The sequence below is a fragment of the Bemisia tabaci genome, chromosome 2, assembly GCF_918797505.1.
Source record: "Bemisia tabaci chromosome 2, PGI_BMITA_v3".
Classification (NCBI taxonomy): Eukaryota; Metazoa; Arthropoda; class Insecta; order Hemiptera; family Aleyrodidae; genus Bemisia; species Bemisia tabaci.
In genome coordinates this window covers 37,254,833-37,275,370 of record NC_092794.1, presented here as the reverse complement: position 1 = coordinate 37,275,370, position 20,538 = coordinate 37,254,833, and the positions used below count along the sequence as shown (strand labels likewise).

The following is a 20,538-nucleotide window of genomic DNA, read 5'->3' as shown; positions in this document are numbered from 1 at the left end:
CACGCACATAGGAAAATGAGAATGACATGTAATGAAAGCCCTTTGTATAGGCTTTCCAACGGTATATCGGTTTTTCCGGGGAAACGATTTTGTCGCGAGACACAGGCCTTCAATGTTCATTGTAGCGGTTCAGGTCCAATTAAACATTACATGAAACAGGGCACTAAATATAGACAGTTACCAACCTCATTTATAGATTGCTTAATTTGGGTGAAAAAATTAATAATGAGAATATCCGCAGTGTCAAACCACATTTTTGGATAAAAAATGTAGAAATACCTAAAAAGAAAAAAGAAGACGGACTTACGTTACTCATCCTGTTCAGAAGTGACATCGCCCTCCGATGCGTCGTCTTGATTGTCCCGTCTTTTCATCATTGGAAAACAATCTTGCAGAAATGCAGCCGGTGACTCGAGGTCTTCCAAATGCCGACCAAAGAAAAGGTACCACACAATAGCCACGACATGCGAGCAAGGACACACTGTCCTAGCCCCATTGAGACATGTGCAGTACCTGCCAACAACAGCTTTTGACGAAGAAGTGGCTGCGTCGATCAAGATGAAAATGTTGTACACTTTATTTGACTTATGCCGCGACACTTGTTTTGCTTTCACAAATATAGGGCTCTGGAGGGTTAAGTTGAGCGCACTGAAGTCTGGCATTAAGTCGTCTTTGCTAATATAAAACTGGTTATCGCCAGCTTTATTAAAGTGGTCTGAAATGTAATTTTTTGCCCATTTAAGCTGATACGGCTCGGCAAAAGATTTCACAATTTCGGGGCTCCACGCTGTGATCTGCTCGAAATGACTAGAATTCATGATCTGAAACTGGCTGGTTCGCCGAATTAAGTTTCCTTTCTCCACAACCCCTTGGATAATGTTGGGTGTGTTCAGATGTTGGAGCATTTTGACAGCAACCTGCGGATCGTCACCATCACTACTGAGACGTTTGAAAAATGCATTGTGGACCGCGGCAGCAATTTTGACGTCATCATAAAGATGAGGCACTCCCAACGCCGGGATTCGAGTCTTAAAGTATTTAAATCGTTTAAGGGAACTGTTCACGCTTTCTATGACCCACCTCAGCTTCGTACATAATCGGCTCTGATTTGCCTCGTATGCCGTCAGTTGTGCTTTACCTTTACTGCATGTGGGTATCGAAACTTCAAACCCCAGGTTCTCTAAATCTTCCCTCCTCCTTTCGAACCCCCGATCTAACACGAACACATCTCCTTTTATAAAAAAATTTTTAAACAATGGAGTACTCATAATATGCTGCAAAATATCCCCGTCCCCTACACTGCCAGCCCATAATTCATCAGGGCCAAAAACATCGATAATCAAACCGTTCGTTGTCACGGCTAGCATGGGCTTCACGTAATTAGTTTTTTTTTGACCACCAAAAGTAGCGCGTTGAAATGCAAAATTGACGCTTTTATTCAAATAAAGGTAGGTTCCATCCCACACAGTCATGATTTTTGAGTCACTGTCCGAGATCCCGTGGATAGTGCGCGCGATTTTTGTGGATTCCTGGAACACTTTCTCACGATTCACGGCCCTATTCAAATAAATTGGAACGAAACTCTGGAGCAAATGATCTCGCGCTAGAGATATGTAACGCGACACAGTGCTTTGTGAAATCGATAGCAAAGCTGCTATTTTATTCTCGGCTAAAGCTGTATGCATGTGCATTAGATAAGCGCCCAACACAACGCGGTTTTTTGCATCATCCTGCTCATTAACTTGAACGAATTTTAATAAATCCTGAAATTGCACTTTAGTAAGACCTGTCCAATTAGAAAAATCATCTACAGTGTCCAAAAAACACTCACTTTTGTTGGCTTGATCAGCAAAAGATGCTGCAGAATGAGTTCTTAATTGGTCTATAATTGCTACAAGTTCATCTGCAGACAAAACTGCATCTTTTAAATCAGTCTGTAATAGTTTGTTAATACAGTCAACATTGAAATCGTCATTTTTTACATGATGTGTGCAACACCTACTTGTTTCCTTGATGATTAGTCTATATTTGACGAGAGCCAGAGTTCTCAAGCTCTTACTGATTTTAATGAGTTTTCTGCTAGATCTTTTGCAACCGAATATGCAGTATGAATGGCTACATATTGTTGCTTTGATTTTCAGAGTAATTTTTTCTGTCAGTAGAACACTTTCATTTGCACTATCACGATCACTGTCGCCATCAATACCGCCGTCACTAGATTCATCGGGAGAATCATAAACCTCAACACGATCCGGTAAACGATGTCTACTGCTTTCCTTGTAGCACGCCGTACAGAAAAGTAAACCTTTGAACCAATGCTTTTCGCGTTTGGCCTTTTTTTCCAACGAGACTCCGCACTTCGAACAATTTTCCGACGGCACTTCCGACTTATTACCACAACAAGAATCCGCGAGAAGATCCATCTTGCGACCCGGTAGTGCACAAACTGATTCATATTTGTTTTCCAAAAGTTAGCAGGTAGGAAAAACACTGCATGGACGGATCTCAGAATCGAAGATAAAATGATAACGATAAAATCGGAGTTCTTATCAAAGTGGGCTGCCGTCCATGCAGCGGCGAGCAGGGAGAGACAGATCCAGATATGCAGAGAGAGATGCAGATGCAGATACAGAGACGAACCTGATACATACTGCCAACTGTACATACCAAATTTTAAACGAATATTAAACATACAACTTCAATGGAATCTCAGAGACAATGGATCCATTTTTTTTTTATGTATCATGTCTCCCCTATAACACAATCACTAAGATTGCGACTTTTTTCATGTACCCTTTATGCGTTCTGAGTGTTTTCATTCACGTTGAGTGTTTGACACCATCGATTTTTCCGAGGCAGGGAATTGATAAACGAGATCGAAAAATTGTCTATTTAGTGCCCTGTTTCATCTATTATTTAATATGACCTGGGACGTGCACTATCACGATGGGTGAAGAAACAAGCCGCGCAGGGTACCTAAAAAACCCCCTGCAGTGAACATTGAAGGCCTGTATCTCGCGACAACATTGTTTCCCCAGAAAAACCAATATACCGTTGGAAAGCCCATACAAAGGGCTTTCATTACATGTCATTTTCATTTTCCTGCCAGCGTTCGCAGTACTGATTTTTTGAGGTGCGAATGACGGGGGACCTCCAAAAGTACGCCAAGTCGAACTTTGAAGGCCTGTATCTCGCGATAGAATCGTTTCTTCGAAAAGACCTATATACCGTTGAAAAGCCCATACAAAGGGCTTTCATTACATGTCATTTTCATTTTCCTATGTGCGTGCGCAGTACTGATTTTTTGAGGTGCGAATGACGGGGGACCTCCAAAAGTACGCCAAGTCGAACTTTGAAGGCCTGTATCTCGCGATAGAATCGTTTCCTCGAAAAAACCGATATGCCGTTGGAAAGCCCATACAAAGAGCTTTCATTACATGTCATTCTCATTTTCCTATGTGCGTGCGCAGTACTGATTTTTTGAGGTGCGAATGACGGGGGACCTCCAAAAGTACGCCAAGTCGAACTTTGAAGGCCTGTATCTCGCGATAGAATCGTTTCCCCGGAAAAACCGATATACCGTTGGAGAGCCCATACAAAGGGCTTTCATTACATGTCATTCTCATTTTCCTATGTGCGTGCGCAGTACTGATTTTTTGAGGTGCGAATGACGGGGGACCTCCAAAAGTACGGCAAGTCGAACTTTGAAGGCCTGTATCTCGCGATAGAATCGTTTCCTCGGAAAAACCGATATACCGTTGAAAAGCCCATACAAAGGGCTTTCATTACATATGAGTTTCATTTTCCTGCCAGCGTTCGCAATACTAATTTTTTGAGGTGCGAATGACGCGGGACCTCCAAAAAGTACGCCAAGTCGGACTTTGAAGGCCTGTATCTCGCGATAGAATCGTTTCCCCGGAAAAACCGATATACCGTTGGAAAGCTCACATTAAGGGCTTTAATTTCGCGTGTTTTTTATTTTCCTACGTGGTGTCCCAATACCGACTCTCTTAGGTTAACCGTATTTTTGCACCTTGAAAAAATCGAAAAATTGCCGATTTTTGGGTAAATTTGGCAACAATGGATAAAAACTATATACGAAATGATAGCTCTTTTTATGTTCTATCAACTGAAACAAACCGCATCCTTGTATCTTTAATTGCTCAAAAGTTATGGGGTTTAACATGTTTCAACTTTCAAAAATGGCAACGTCGCACTCGGGGGGCTGGGGACTAAACCAACCCCGGATTTGGAGACCGGAAGTGCCCCTCTATCACTGGTATGAATTTCGTTAACTTTTGAAACGGGCACATCTGGGGGGTCCGTGCATAGGGTCCTTTTGGCCGATAATTTTTTTCATAGCTGCCATTCCACTCTCTTCGGCATTATGACAATTTACGGATTCGTCTGCGGCCACAGCGGTAGAAAGTGAGATAAGTCTGTCAGATTTTGAGAATGGAGAATGAATTTGGAGCCACTCTTTGAATTTCGTCGCGTCTTTGTCATCTCTTTCGATCCGTGATTTTTGCAGGTCTACGTGCTGATTTGAAGTGCTTGACCTAATATCACAAAAATCCTCAAAACATTCTGCAACCTCGCATGAAACTGGAGCGCCAAGGATCCATTTTTGGACAACATTTTCACTGGTACTTCTACCCCTTGATAATCCACCGACTGTTTTCATAGACCGCATGAGGGTTTGTTCTATAGTCATATCGCTCCAGTTACCAGCCCAGAATTTTTTTGTACGCCTGATTGCAAAGTTTTTCATGAACTTCTGTGCCTCCTCTTCACCTAATTTTTCTTCTAAAGCATACATGTCTTGTAGGTATAACTGAGTACATTTTGCATATGCTAGGTGCCCAGCAGCATGGAAAAAAGGAATCATTTTTTGGGCGCACGCTAGATGTAATTTCCAATCACCTGTTCTTTCTGCTTTGATAAAATTTTTCACGAGGGTTACCATATGGAAGTATTGGATCCACAATTTGGCCGTGGGTCCATTTTCAATCATTGATCGCAGAAAAGTTTGGAAGGATTGTAAAACTTCCTTTGAAATATTTAAATCTAATAAGGCGTTATAATCTGTTTTTGGGCCTTTTGCAAATAAACTTAAAATTGTCTGCTTTTTTTCATCTGAGATTGCCATCAAATCTAATAAAATTTGAGCAATTGCATTATGTGCTAGGAAATGAGCACGAATAGCTCGTGCGTAGTGATGGCCAGAGAGCATCTTTTCGATTGAATTCGTCGCGTAAGCAGAAGACCACATTTCCTTCAATCCACTTCCAGACATAATATGACCGATTGAACCAAAAAATGACATGAGCATATGAAATCCTCCGAGTCTAATAGTAACATCAGATAATTTAGTCGAAGATGCTACAATTTCCCGTGCTTTGATATAAAGAGGTTGATCAAATGTCACCATACAACTTTTTTGATTGTGTATGTGAGCTTCTTTTAACGCAAACGTGATTACACTATTAATAGTGGTGTAATCATTCGCGGGTAATCTGACGAACGGTAGAAATTGGACTTTGGTCAGCTCGAATGAACGTGCGAAAGTTAGTGTCTCCATGAAACCACTCCACGACGGAAAAGCGGTAATTTTTAGCCATTTACCGCACATCCAAATTACATCAGTGGTATCTAATAACTCTGAGGCTGATGGCGTCGGATGCAGTTTGTTAATATCCGCGACTAAAATTTCCTGAAATGCGTTTGTTTTATCACGTTGAAAGTTTTCAATCTTTATCTGTGGCAGTGTTCCTGAAGGAATTTCTGAAAACGAAGTGAAACATTTTGGAACAGGTGCAGTGCAAGGATTTACGGCTTGAGCTGGCGCTACACATTTGATGCCACCCATGCAATGAAAAGTATTATGGCCATCAAGTGTGTCAACATTCATGTCTGCATTATCAAAAGAAAATTGGATGTATGCTTCATCATCTATTTCTGCAGCACTCTGCGTGATACTTGCACACTCATAGCTCTCGATTTCAGAGTAAGAAGCACACAAGCCTAATTTTGATAGTACATTTAAAATTAGTTTAGTTCCGAATTTTCGATGTAAATATAATCCGAGACCTAGTTGAATTTGAGATAAAAAAGATCTGGGTCTTGTAGCTGCCATTATATTGTGTGCAATTACTTGCGATTTTCTTCTCCATGAGCTTGCATCACCTTTTTTTCCTTTTACGATCACGTCGTTAAGAAATATATTTAGTGACTCCGGGATTTTTTTTTCAGTTTCGGACATCATCTCACTGGGAGCAGGATAAAAATAATCGGAATCGCTTGTTTTTAAAATGATGTCCTCTTTGATTATTGACGCCGCCATGCGCACGATTCTCAGTCGTTCATCTCCTTCTTTCTCGCATTTTTCTGCATACCAGGCTTCTCGCAAAATTTTCTCACTTGTTTCTCTCAAAGATACAACCGTTTTTAACCTTGGCAAATTTGTTATTACGATGCGTTCCCCGAATTTTTTACGTAATTTGGACTTCAGAGTCTTCTCTGAAATATTTATGCAGACAAGTTTCATCAATTCTTCCAATGAAAACTGATAATCATTATGAGTTTCTATGTATGAGAAAACCTTCTTTAGTTCTTCATCCAAGCTTAAATTATTCGCGTCAGTATCCGGCAAATCAGAATAATAACCATGATAAAACTTAGCCATGCATTCTGAATGGTAAGTTGCCTCTTCAGCGACAAGATCAAAGCTATTTACAACTCTTGCTCGTACCTTCTTGGCCCATCCATCGTCACGATTTTCAATTTTTTTAAGAAGTGTAGTTTTAAACTCTAAGGTCCGAACTTTGTTTACTTTTAAGCGCAAATCTGCCCTTTTTTTCCTTTCAAACTCTTCAGTGCATTCTTTACAACAAAATAAACACTGTTTCTTGATGTCAAAATTTTCCTCCGATCTAAGTCTCTTTTTCACAGGTGAAAATTTACTCGCATTAGCTTCTGCCTCTTGTTTTCTTTTAACCAGAAATTCGATACTCTTTTTATTCGTGTATTTTTGTCTGCACTCTACATGTACCGTTAAGACAGTTTTACCTATCCATTTTTCAAATTTATCATCTCCCCGCTGTTTACTAGCAGCTGTCAGGGAATCTAAACCCCTCGTAACTTGCACAGTTTCTTTCAAATCTAGTGCTGTATCACAAAGAATACACAATTCCATTCTGCAAATACAAAACAATAATTTTTAGAGTAAGCTATGGAGATACAATACTTAATTCAGTCATTATGTTCCAGCCTTATGCATGTCTGGTGACTCCACGAATCAGCGTTTTCCTTCGATCATAGTTTACAGAAGAATGAACATAAGTAGAATCACACTAACTTCCGCGATACACTGTAAATCCTACTAAACAAGCTAAACTTCAAAACAGTTCTAAAAACCGAAGGGATAAAGCGATCTTGACGATCTCGAAAAACTCAGTTTTATTCATGTTGAAACACAAAAAGCGTCCCGCAGAATTTTAAAATCCACTAAAAAACACGACAATATTCGACACTGATATTTGCGACGAATGCACGCACACACATGACGGAAAGCGGGCCACACGGATCAAAATTTCTCTTAAGTGCGAAACAAAATGTTCTGTGTTTTTCAAATTTACAACTAAATGAAGGTACTGAGCGTCCACGCAAGCCGCGGTTTGACCATCGATCTACAGGCAGACTGACGCATTTTCTTAGGATTGCATGAGGTCTCCTAATAAAAATTGCCGTGTTGATTAGAAAAATGAAATAATTAAATCTGTGCATATGTCATACCGATATAATTTGGCAATGTCGATCAGCTGTTTCGAGCTAAGCTCGAGAATGTCAAATCATGTCTGGACAGGGAATGCCTTGCTCCCGAATTCACGTCGAGGCGCGAAGAAACGCGGCCAAGCCGAGATTCGCCGGGTAGTTGCCGCCGTTGGTTCGGACCGCATAGCGCTCCGGGGGCGGACCCCCTAGTGAATTCATAAGCATTTTTAGCATGGAGATTTCATGCTCTTTCATTCCGGTGAAAACACTTTTTTGCCTCAGACTCACCGTTTTTAAGATAATTACAGATTTTGTTGAAAAAACGCGATTTCTCGCAAGATTTGACTTTCCTAGCCGCAGGAAACTACCGCCATATCTCACGAACCAGATGTCACAATTTAATAAACGTATAGTGTTTCTAATAGGAAATTTTATGGTCTTTCTAAAAGGTTCAGTGACATTTTTCCGTAGGATTGATATTTTTCAAGATATAAGCTAAAAACCGGCCGCCGGCGGCGTATTTTGGCCCCCCGCCCCCCCTTTTTTCAAAATGGCGGCCTTAGCGGACAGCCGATTTTGGTAAACTTTTGATATGTTGTTCTGGTAGCCTAATGCAACATGTTTCCGCAAAGAAACCTTCTATATATAGATTTTCCCAGATGACCCTTATTTAGTGCTAAATTGACTGGACTAAAAGGGAGGAAAATTACAAAAGATAACTACTGTTATTTTATGAATTAATCTCTTGATGAGAGTGTGGCTTACTTTTTTTTTTTAAATGAAGAAAAACAAGATGATAGATCCAACATGAAGATGTTAGGAAAAGCGTGCTGAATAACTGAAATGTTAGACATACTTTTTTCATGTCTTTCTATTTGTATCAATAGGTACTTTTTGCTAAACTTACGAACGTTGAATGCAAATTAACTTTATTGAATAAAGAAAATTACATCATTAATTTGAGTAAACATGTGGCTGATTATATGAAGGAGGTATATTCCAGTATTTTTGTTTAACATATTAACTCACGAGAAAATGTTTGTACATTTTTTATCTAGTATTAATTATTTTCAATTCTTGTTTATTATTGTTTATTATATTGTTTATTCAATTATTTAGTTATTATTGATGATTGGTCTAAAACATTCAATAAAATCAGTAAAAATTAACCTACTAGGATGAGATTCGAACCCCTGATCAAAGAGTAGAGATAGCTCTGAACATGGGAGTAGAGGTTTAGTCAGCTGAGCCATCACAACTCTTGGGATTCCTGTCAGGAAAAAGAGCATTCTAAAGACTCGGACGATGGGCAGGACTCTTGTGAACAAGCCGCTTGTCCTTGACGCTTTGGCTGCTGTCGTGATATGAGAGAAGGGAGTAAGCGCATTTCTGTAGGGGCCATGGTTCGCACATGCTTTCATTTGTCTCAAGGTTCATCTCAGCATGCATTCGCGATCGCAGCAGTTGAGCTGAGGCAATACTTGCATATTCATGAACTAAATCAATCAATCGAGTTCTGATTTTGGCTCCTTTGTCCGTAACGAGTCCTCCAGAGCAATTTTCCAACCTGTACGTAGTTATTATTTCTTTATTTTAACTTTTAAAATTTGAAGTGGGATAATGGCGGCTTCTCAAGAGCAATGAAAAAGGCGATTGTTTGCACCAACAAACAGAAAGTTGATGGCGAAAAATAACCAATCAGAACCTCTAAAAAAAAAAAATTTGCCTAAATTCGTTTTTCGGTGGTTCTGCGCAGATTTACCAGTTAGACACGACATCTCAGTGATCCATCACACATTGACTCAAACCATTGAATGAAAAAAAGTTTTCAAAGTATTATATCACGCAAAACTTGTTAAGTAGTTTTTTTTTTTTTTTTTTTTTACATCTTGACGTAGACGTGACAGCAATGTTACAATGCCTGAGGAATATGAAATATTTACACTGGCTTAGTACAAAAAACATTGGTTATTAACGCACCAAACATCATCAGCGCTGCTGAACTTCAAGATTATTTAAACTTATCGCAAGCAAGGATACATATAATTATCATTGAATCATGTCGTCAAACTTCTTTATTTTATATTGGACCTGGTAATGATGACTTTAAGACTAGTTTAAGCAATACAAACCAGAAGATTCTCCATTTTGCCCTGTCATGTTCCGCCTCTGTTCCATTTCTGCTTTCTTTTGTAAATCTCCGTGATAAGCCACATTACTGTAAAAATCAACACATTACAATTGAATGAGAAACATTCGGCCCATGAGTTCGAGCCATTCCTCAGTGTCTTTTTTCATAAATATGCACAGTTTGGGGTTCTATGTTTTTTCCTGTTCAGGAGCAGGAGGTTGAGTCTAGATGCGTACTCGCATCTGCAACCTGTCTGATAGTAATTTGTTTCGGGATTTCCATGTTTTGTTACGAGAGTTGTTTAGCAAGGACGGTACATAGCGCGAGGATCACACTTTGGTGTCATGCCTCGCGTCATATTCATGACGGCGTTTCGATGCCGTCTTGGATTTAGCGGGATGCTAAAAGTTGGCTTCACTGATGAGTGTGATCTACTGATACAGTCTGAAAAGGCCCAAAACGTTAAACAGGGTTATCCAAAAGTCACCTACCACCCCTGTAACTTTTTTCCCATTTGAGATAGAAGTTTGAAACTTTGGCAATGTTCCTCGGTTTAAAGTAGGTAGCAACTTTTTGGTCCCCTCAAAATTTTGGGGGGCAGTCCCCCAAAGGGGGGCAGGGGCTACCTTTTTTTTCAAATAGCAAACCCCTTTTTGTGATACCTCATTCGAAATATAATAAAAAAATAAAATTTTTGGCACAAACCGCAGGTCAAAATGTTGATTTTTCACAAAATGGCGACCGCTCAAAGTTCAAAATGACGGAAATTTGGCATCTCCGTTTTTTATCGGTGGATTGGTCTGAGACTCAGAATCCTAGGGTTTATTGGGACGAGAAAAACGACTCTGGCATTAGTTTTCCAGAAAAGTCAGTCCTCTTCATAATGACGGCGGTTAAAATGAAATGGCGGCTTAGAGCGGGAAGTGAATATTTAGGCTGCTTATCGTTGGATTTGTATGAAACTGGGCATCCGGGGGTATTTTGGCACGAGAAGAACGAATCTTTCATTGGATTTTTGAAATTCCGAAAAACTTTAAAATGGCAGCGAAAAAATGACGGGAAATCCATATCAAGGCCATTCACGGATGAATTTGCATGAAAGGCTGGTGGTTTAGCCTGGCTACGGGGCACTGAACCACAGATCTTGGCGCCACGCTCGGATCTCGGCTAAAATTCGGGTCCAGCGCCACAGAAAGAGGCGCCACACTCCAGCAAAATCCTAAAATTTCCCTTACGTTTAAAACCGCCTACGTGCTGGTGCAACCTGCCACAAAGTTCAACTTACAGTTGACTTTCCGCTCATCTCTGACTTTCGTAAAATACCGCCCAACCAACTTTAATAAACTTTCGAGCGTGGCGCCAAACAACAACGCATGAAAAAATCCGGGCCGAGCGCCACAACTCACGATTGCCTATCGCCTGGATCACGGGCGCACATTCGACGGGTAGCGAGGCCCACGTCGCGTCGCATCGGACCTGACCGAACCCGACCGATCCCAACCTAACCTAACCTAATTCAACCTAACCTAACCTTAGGTGGATTAGGCCCTGTGGCGCTGGGCCCGGATTTTTTCATGCGCTAATGTGCGACGCGGGCCTCGCTACCCGATGCGTGCCCGTAATCTAGGCGAGAGGCAATCGTGAATTGTGGCGCTCGGCCCTGTGGCACTGGGCCTGGATTTTTTCATGCGCTGGTGTGTGGCGCCACGCTCGAAAGTTTATCAAAGTTGGTTGGGCGGTTTTTTACGAAAGTCAAAGATGAGCGGAAAGTCAACTGTTGGTTGAACTTTGTGGCACGCTGCACCAGCACTTAGGCGGTTTTACACATAAGGAAATTTGAGGATTTTGCTGGAGTGTGGCGCCACACTCTGTGGCGCTGGGCCCGGATTTTAGCCTAGATCCGAGCATGGCGCCAAGATCTGTGGCTCATTGCACCGCAGCCGGTGGTTTTTGGCTCACTTTGGTGGATCGGCTAGCCAAAACCCACTACAACATTCGACTTTCGTGCAAGTTCATCGGTAAATAGCCGTGATATGGATTTCCCGTCATTTTTTCGCTGCCATTTTAAAGTTTTTCGAAATTTCAAAATTCCAATGAAAGATTTGTTCTTTTCATGCCAAAATACCCCTAGATACCCAATTTCATACAAATCCAACGATAAGCAGCCTAAATATTCACTTCCCGCTCTAAGCCGCCATTTCATTTTAACCGCCGTCATTACGAAGAGGACTGACTTTTCTGGAAAACTAATGCCAGAGTCGTTTTTCTCGTCCCAATAAACCCTAAGATTCTGAGTCTCAGACCAATCTGCCGATAAAAAACGGAGATGCCAAATTTCCGTCATTTTGAACTTTGACCGGCCACCATTTTGTGAACAATCAACATTTTGACCTGCGGTTTGTGCCAAAAATTTTATTTTTATTAACTTTCGAATGAGGAATCACAAAAGGGGGTTGCTTTTTGAAAAAAGGGTAGCCCCCGCCCCCCTTAGGGGGGACTGCCCTTCAAAATTTTGAGGGGACCAAAAAGTTGCGACTTTAAACCAAGGAACATTGCCTAAGTTTCAAACTTCTATCTTAATTGGGGAAAAAGTTACAGGGGTGGTAGGTGACTTTTGGATAACCCTGTAGATCTCTTGGCGTGACCTAAACTCAATATTTCAGTCTTGGACTGGTACTCATTGGAGCTCAAAATTTTTGACTTTAATTGAAATTTTCGGAACTTTTTGCCTTTGTTTTCCCCGCAAAATGATGTGGACTCATTTCACCACCTTGATACGTTTAATAAATATTGAGCTTGTCATAAACTAACTAAAAAACTTTTTACCTTAAGGACCTTGTGATTGGCTTGACTAATTCACACCATCGTGGTCAGACTCAATGAATTGGTTTGATTGGTTTGCGTTCAAATTTCAATGATGTTTCATCAAGTGTACAGAAAGGCCCCATTTGACTCCTTTTTTATTCCTCCTTTTTGTTGATAATGTAGTGGAAGCCTAAATTTTGTGACAGCTATACTCAACGTCGATGCTTTAAAAGTCTTCACTACAGTCAACTGTCCTTAAGATTCTGCTCCCTTCGAATCGGGTTTAGTTTTTCTCTCTTGGTGGTCTCATCTCAATAATCTTGATTTTAAGTAAAGTAAAAGCAAAATATTATGTAAATCGGCGACGGACCCCCTCCTTTTCAGCAATTCACTAGAAAAAGTAAAATCAGTGGAGATTTTAGAGTTTCTGACTTAAATTTCTTTAATTATATTTGATTTTTTTGTCAATTAAGCCTTCAGAAATTGGCTTTATCAAGCAAGCCTCTAGTGAATTCCAAGATTCTACAGTTCTGTATTTATTTCGATAACTATTTCTTCTCATCCTTACTTTTTGTTCTGCAGTTGTTTCGTCTCTTTTTCCATCTGAAGTTTGTCAAAGCTTGGGTACCCTCAACATCATTTTTTTCTGTTACATATCCTTTCCTTTAAACTCGGACCTCCCATAACAATTTATAATCATGATCACTACATTATTTTTTCCGACTGAGGCATTTATTCCAATGAATCAACTAATTGCTTTTTCGACTTATAGTCTGCTACTTCAAAATTGAAAATGGCATACTGAAATCCCTGGAAAAGCTTATTATCTATCAACGTTGTTGCGTCAGATATCCACTGCACACTGATAGGCAACTTTAGGAAGTACTATCAAGTTTTTAATTCAATTTTAGGAGTCTCTTTATCTTTATCAAAGCTTTTTATTATTCTATGGGGACACTGAACTCCATTGTCCCCAGCCTCAGAATAACTGCGAAGCAGCGCACCAATCACGAGCCTTGCGCAATTGAAACTTAGTCTGCACAGTGCCTGCCAAGTTCAAACCTGCATAGCGCGTTCAAACCCCCAATTTTTCACAAAGCGCCCACAATGATCAATCACAGCCAAGCTCGCTCTTACACGATCGGTATAATTACTGGTACATTGCGCTCTTAGAATTTACTTCTGAGTGATGCGCCGCACGGTGGGTCGAAACCTGCAAAAAGTCGCATATGGGCGTTTCTCACAAATAGTCACGTCATTGATGTACATGTCTTCCCAAAGAGTTATATTTTATAATAAGGGTATTGGTTTTCAATTTTTCAACTCCAATTTAGCGCACACAGCCTCCAAAAGTGGCTCAGGCGGCGCTCGAGAAATGTTGCCTGACTCGGGGCAAATCGTTTGCCTGTTGGTATATCCTCCCAACAGATTTATTACAATGTCTGATAAAGGAAGCTTGTTCTCTCCTTCAAAATAGAATATATTTCACTAATAACATTTTGAAATATCGCCATTTTATGCGCGGCATTCCTACTTAAAAGTATTGCCCTCAAAACCATAAAAATAATACTACAGTTACACTTTTAACTACTACCTATTTGCGCGTATTTACGGGAAACCTTTGCAGAGAAGTGTTAACTGATCCCTGGGGATTAAGTATCAATAAAAATTGGCTGCCCCGAAGTACTATTTTGGGAATAAAGCTCAAATGATTCCGAAAAAGTAAAATTCATGAAATGGTGGCTCGAGGGAGTTGGAATTCCGTAGGTCTGCCGCGAATCAACACCGGGCATTTGATAGGTAATCTTTATGTAATTTTTAGTGCTGAGTCCGAAAATGACTTTTGTTTTTCTCTTACACCCACCGATTTTCCGGAAGGTTGAGATTTCCCACTTAAAATAGACCTTTCAGGGAATGTGATTTTCCGGAAAACTGGTGCACAGTGAAGAGAAACCAAGGTCATTTTCGAATCCAGGACACAAAAATACATGAGGAAACATGCCACGCATGGTTGAAAAATTTCCCTGTTGTTTCAGATAACGCAGTTTCCTCTTAAATTAAAAATGATACTAATTCGTTTGTTTTGCGTTTGCAAAGACGGGGAAATCATATCAAGTTGGTGTCTAATGTAGCATCTTTCATCTACTTTCTGCTGCTAAAGTCAAAAATGGCCTAAATTCCTTTCTATCTTCAAACAATTTTCCAAAAACTCGCATTTTTTGACATCGGATTTTTTTCTTAATTTTGTGATTTTTTCGCAAAATTAGAAGTTACTGGAGGAAACTGACAATTTGAAGCAGTTACTTTGAGCTCTAGCAAGAACCAGTAAGCTTGAAGAAGTTCCATTAGATACCTGAGTAAAAATAAAGGCAGTGTGCAGTGATGACTCGCACGGCCTTTAATTAGGAACGCTCGGAATATACATGATTTGTATTGATTGATAGGTATTTGATTTGTATTTTTCTCTCATGTTTTCCCCCTTATCATTTACTTTTCTAAGAGAGCTGAAGAGGTACCCCTTCAGGAATGAAGGAGAGGGGGTTTTCCTCTGAAAATGTTCAGATTTCTCTTAATTCATTTTTTTTTGGGGGGGGGAGGAGGGGGAGGGGTAAATTAGATGAGTAATAACCCTTTTATATATTTCATTTAAACATTTTACTGGAAAAAAAAATTGCCTTGATTTCACTTAAAACTCCGATTGAAATGAGTGTAGAAAGTGTAAATTTACCTGTTATCAGACAAGATCGCTTTATTAATCTGGAGTTAGGCCAAAATACGTAACTAAACCCAATAATTAGTAAAATAGTCATCAAAAATAAAATCTGCAGCAAAAAATACAGAAGAATCATGCATCCTGCTTTGTTTTATGAGCAGAAACACTACCATCCGCCGTCCAATCAACATCCCGAATCCAGATCCAGCTAAGCAGCGAAACAAGTCAACTAAGCCCAAGGAAATGAAGACTCAACCAAGTAGTCCAGGCAAATAAGCCATGAAAAGGGTTATAGCCTGCAAAAATCCCGAGTACCAATGTTTTCATCGATTCCTATGTAATTTTTGACGCTGAATCCGAATTTCAACTTTGCGCCATTAAATTCGGACCGGAAAGTTGCCAAATTTGGCAAAAATGGCCTAAAATCGGACTTTTGTCCGGATTATGGCCTGTAACTTGCCAAAAATTGATCTGACGATAAAATTAGTTATTTTCAGAAATAAAGCTCGTTAAATTTCTTATAAAAAGTTCCTATACACTTTTTTGCTCAAGCGCGCTGGCTGGCTCCAAACTTTGAAAAATGAGCGAAAATTTGGTTATTTGCGGGTTATGGCCTGTGACTCGTCCAAAATTGATCTAAGGACAATTTGGTTGTTTTAAAAAAAAAGTTCGTTAAATTTCCCATAAAAAAGTTCTTATACACTTTTTTGCTCAAGGCAAAATTAAGCGCGCTAGCGTGCACCGAACTTTGAAAAATGAACGAAAATTGCGCTTTTTTGCGGTTTTTGCAAAAGTCCCGGGTAGTTATGCTTTCAGTGATTCCTACGTAATTTTTGACGCTAAATCCGAATTTCAACTTTGCACCATTAAATTCGGACCGGAAAGTTGCCAAATTTGGCAAAAATGGCCTAAAATCGGACTTTTGTCCGGATTATGGCCTGTAACTTGCCAAAAATTGATCTGACGATAAAATTAGTTACTTTCAGAAATAAAGCTCGTTAAATTTCCTATAAAAATGTTCCTGTACACTTTTTTGATCAATGCAAAATCAAGCGCGCTGGCGGGCTCCGAATTTTGAAAAATGAGCAAAAATTGTGTTTTTCGCGGTTTTTGCCCGATGTCTCCTGTTTTAATCGTCCGACGAGTACTTTCTGCACAAATTAAGTGAAGATGATAAAATTTAAACTTAGTGAAATGAATTGATGTAAATAATAAGGATAACCCAACACATTACAGTATGCGCAATTTTCGCACATTTTACCAAGTTCGGAGCCCACCAGCGCGCTTAATTTTGCCTTGAGCAAGAAAGTGTATAAGAACTTTTTTATAGGAAATTTAACGAGCTTTATTTCTGAAAATAACTAATTTTATCGTCAGATCAATTTTTGGCAAGTTACAGGCCATAATCCGGAAAAAAGTCCGATTTTAGGCCATTTTTGCCAAATTTGGCAACTTTCCGGCCCGAATTTAATGGCGCAAAGTTGAAATTCGGATTCAGCATCAAAAATTATATAGGAATCGATGAAAACATTGCTGCCCGGGATTTCTCTTTTCCTCCGCTCTTCCCCTTTTCCGCTCTTTTCCTTGTTTGCCTGGACTAAAGGTCAAGTAACAGCATTTAATTAAAGTATACTCTGATCATTTGATTTGGGTAACCTATCGCAGGTGATGAATTCTTATTCTTCTTGAGTAATCATTCCTGGCCAAATAAAATTGATGCAGTGTGAGTGCAGTGTGTATGTGTGCTAGGGTGTGTTTGTAAATGTTAAAATAATCTCTGCTCTGCTCGTTATTCTAGACGGTTTAAAGATATAGGAAGTTAAACTTGAAAGCCTTCTTCTGTTTTTGTTCAATATTTTCTTCTTTTGCGTTTCTTTTCATCATCGTCTCTCATCTTTTTGTTAATTTGTATATCAACGAAAGGTGATGGTGCTTATAACACAGCTTGGAGGCTCGGTTTAGTTCCAGTATTTTTTGCTCTTAGTCGATAGTATGTTGCCTGAAACAAGATGACAACAGGAACAGAAAAACGAACTATCTATTTTGTACACTGATATTAACTTGAGCTCATAGTGATATGTCTGATAATATCAGATAATTTAGTCCGTCTAGCTTCTACACCAAGTGTAAAATCTTATTTACGTTCTGTCCTATCCAGAGATGCCACTTATCTCCAGCTAGAAATGAGAATAGCTTTCAATACTACTAATCGCCAATACGGGAATTTTAATACTTCCTGAACTTTACTCTGTGGCACATTCGATCAACAAGGATCTGCAATCTTATTATGTAGACCACTGAACTCGGACTCATTTGTCAACATTTCTTTTTTATCTCCTTATTTCAGCTGTATTTATTATTGTATTTATTATGTTATTATTATATATTTATATCAGCTGTATTATTCAGCCACAGTGTTTCAGCTCTAAACTTAATCTTTAAATGTCTTAACTTTTTCTCACAACGAATTTTTCAAGTCTTTCATCTCTATTCAAGAGGATGGTTCAAAGTATAAATACATCATACATTTTGGACGATTTCCTTCCGCACCAAAAAGAAAATTCCAAATTTTTGGAAATTCGATTTCCAATTAGATCGCTATAAAATCGATTTTTATGTATGCCATAATAATTTACTGAGGAATTATAAATTTCGCATTAATTTCACCATGTGTTAATATAGTTTACAATAATTAGTCCGCAACGATGATAATTAGGATTAGTTAAATCCATAAATATTAAACTTGCTTACAATCTTTACTTTACTCACAATCAGTCTCACTTAGGTCATACTTTTTCTTCTCATTCAGATTTATATTCTTTTTTCACAATTAGGTCATTTCTTCTTACTCAAATTTGTACTTTTTTCTTAATCTCACTCAGGTTGTAAATTGGAGTCAAGCTTTCTTTTTGAGACGACTTTCTTTCGACATTGTTTGTTGCCTGTAGCTACATTCGAAAATATTGTTTCGAATGGCTATTAGGCTTTTCTGCTTGGTTAGGTCTTTCTTGCCTAAATGCACTTCCGCTTCGATAGGCTTGGATGTGATTTTGTAGCAAATGTTGCAACTTACTTGGCAACAATGCCAACCTATCGTTGAACATAGTTCAACAATACTTAAATCGTACGATGATTTGTCTATAAAACATATAAAACTGAAATAATTTTATTGGTAGTTTTTCATACCATTTTCGGAAAGGTTGACAGGATAATAGGTAATGATATCATCCATTTTCAGGAGTTTCTGAACGAGTTCATACTATGTCATAATTATCTTCGGTGGGCTTTAGGTGTTCGATTGAGTCCGGCTTGTCCTCTTAAATGCACGTTTGAGATGATAAAATTTCGCAACTGTCGAAAAATGAAAAATGGCTTGAAGCTCTGCCATACTGTTCATATCTCCCGGAAAAGCTTGGAAGATTTGGAGTTTTTAATTTGGTTTTTTGATCGTTGTTAGAAGTATCATTCTTTATATTTTTGTCAGTTTTTTCTCTCTTTTCTTCCATTAGTGTCTTTGCTTTTGTCATCGTTTCGTAGAATGTTTCAATTCGATCATTTGAAGTTCAAAATTTGCTCGGGAAAATTGGGAAAAGATCTGCTTGGCTTTCTCATAACGAATGTTTAAGTTCGTCATGTTAACGTTTTCTTGTGCTACGAAGTTCTCAAGGCTTGACAGCTGATAGTTAAGATGAAGTTTTGTTGCCAAAAGGCTGGCTTTTTTCGCTTTTTGCATTATTAGGCCGAATTACTGTCTGATATTTCCAAATTGAATCGTGGAATGCGGTCGATCACTGCACGATTTTTAATAACAGAGGTATGTGGAGATCAATCGATCACTGCTCAAGTTTGGTATTGACACAGAGATCGAGCGATCACTGCATGTCTCAACCACAATATGATAATTTTTTTTTTTTCAATTCGGCCGTATACCTATTCCACTTTTGTGAAAATTTTTAACTTTTGTTGACGTCCTCTAAATTGCGCAGATGAAGATCACGTCGGGGTCACCATGTTTTTCTTAGTTTTTAATAAGAAAAATATATAATTACGTAGTAATTGTAAATAAATACAAAACAATTCTCGGTAGATGTCAAAGACTGACTGAAAACATTTATTAACCTCTTATGAGAAAAATATATTAATGTCAGCTGACACTGACAATGTTGTCAGATAAACAGGTTGTCCCAAAACAACTAATACCAAGTCTATAATTTGGAAACTATGATAGATTTCGAAATTTGGTTTGTAGGAGGTTGTAGTTTGTACTATTAGCTATCAAACCCCAAAATTTGAGCTTATTCGGTTGAAAACTCACTGAGTTACAGTAATTTTTCTGTAAAAAGTTGAAGATAACCCTACAGGATTTTCGAGAAATTTTTGATTTCGTGAACTGTTCCCGAGCCGCGCTGTAGATCGCGACGCTGTGGATCATGTGAAGGGATCATGAGGGCACTGTTCTGGATGAAGATTTTAACCTCTTAACATGTGTTTTCATAGCAATCGAGACACTTCGTCCTCAGCCACGGTGTCGATGTTGGCCTCTGTCGCCCGAAATTGACGGCCGGCCACCATGCGGAGCCAGGCTGCCGACTCTCGACCCTCGGAAAAGCATTTATGCCAGTGAAGAATGATACTTTTGCCGAGTCAATTTAGTCCATAAGCAACTGTCATCTCATTGAAAGTTTCAGTGGCAGAAAAACCACGGCGAACGCAATATCGAATGGCATAACGTTGTTATTGTTTCAACTCAGCGGACGAGCTCATTGCGCTTCGCGAGAGAACACTTCTTGACACTGAACGGTTTCGGCTGCACTGAACTTTCATGCGTACGAAGTGTCTTGATTGCGATGAAAACACATGTTAAGGGGTTAAAACCTGCATCTAGAACAGTGCCCACATGATCCCTTCACATGATCAACAGCGTCGCGATCTGCCGCGCGGCTCAGGGATGGTTCGCAAAATGAAAAATTACCCGAAAATCCTGTAGGGTTATCTTCAACTTGTCCCCGAAAAATTGCTTTAACTCAGTGATTTTTCAACCGAAGAAGCTCGGTAATAACCGAAATAGGTAAACCAAATAAGGTATCATCAATCATTTATGAACAATTACTTGAAA

At 39.3% G+C, this 20,538-nt stretch overlaps 1 protein-coding gene across 3 annotated transcripts in view; it reads right to left on the bottom strand.

Annotated features, from left to right (window-relative positions):
- Positions 1 to 20,538, bottom strand: part of LOC109040615 (LIM and SH3 domain protein F42H10.3) — a 165,321-nt gene that overhangs the window by 55,856 nt on the left and 88,927 nt on the right. For all 3 annotated transcript variants that reach the window (XM_072297269.1, XM_072297267.1, XM_072297268.1), the window contains exon 5: positions 9,906 to 9,991. In XM_072297269.1, the coding sequence (XP_072153370.1) occupies positions 9,906 to 9,991 (86 nt within the window). The remainder of the gene's footprint in view (positions 1 to 9,905; positions 9,992 to 20,538) is intronic.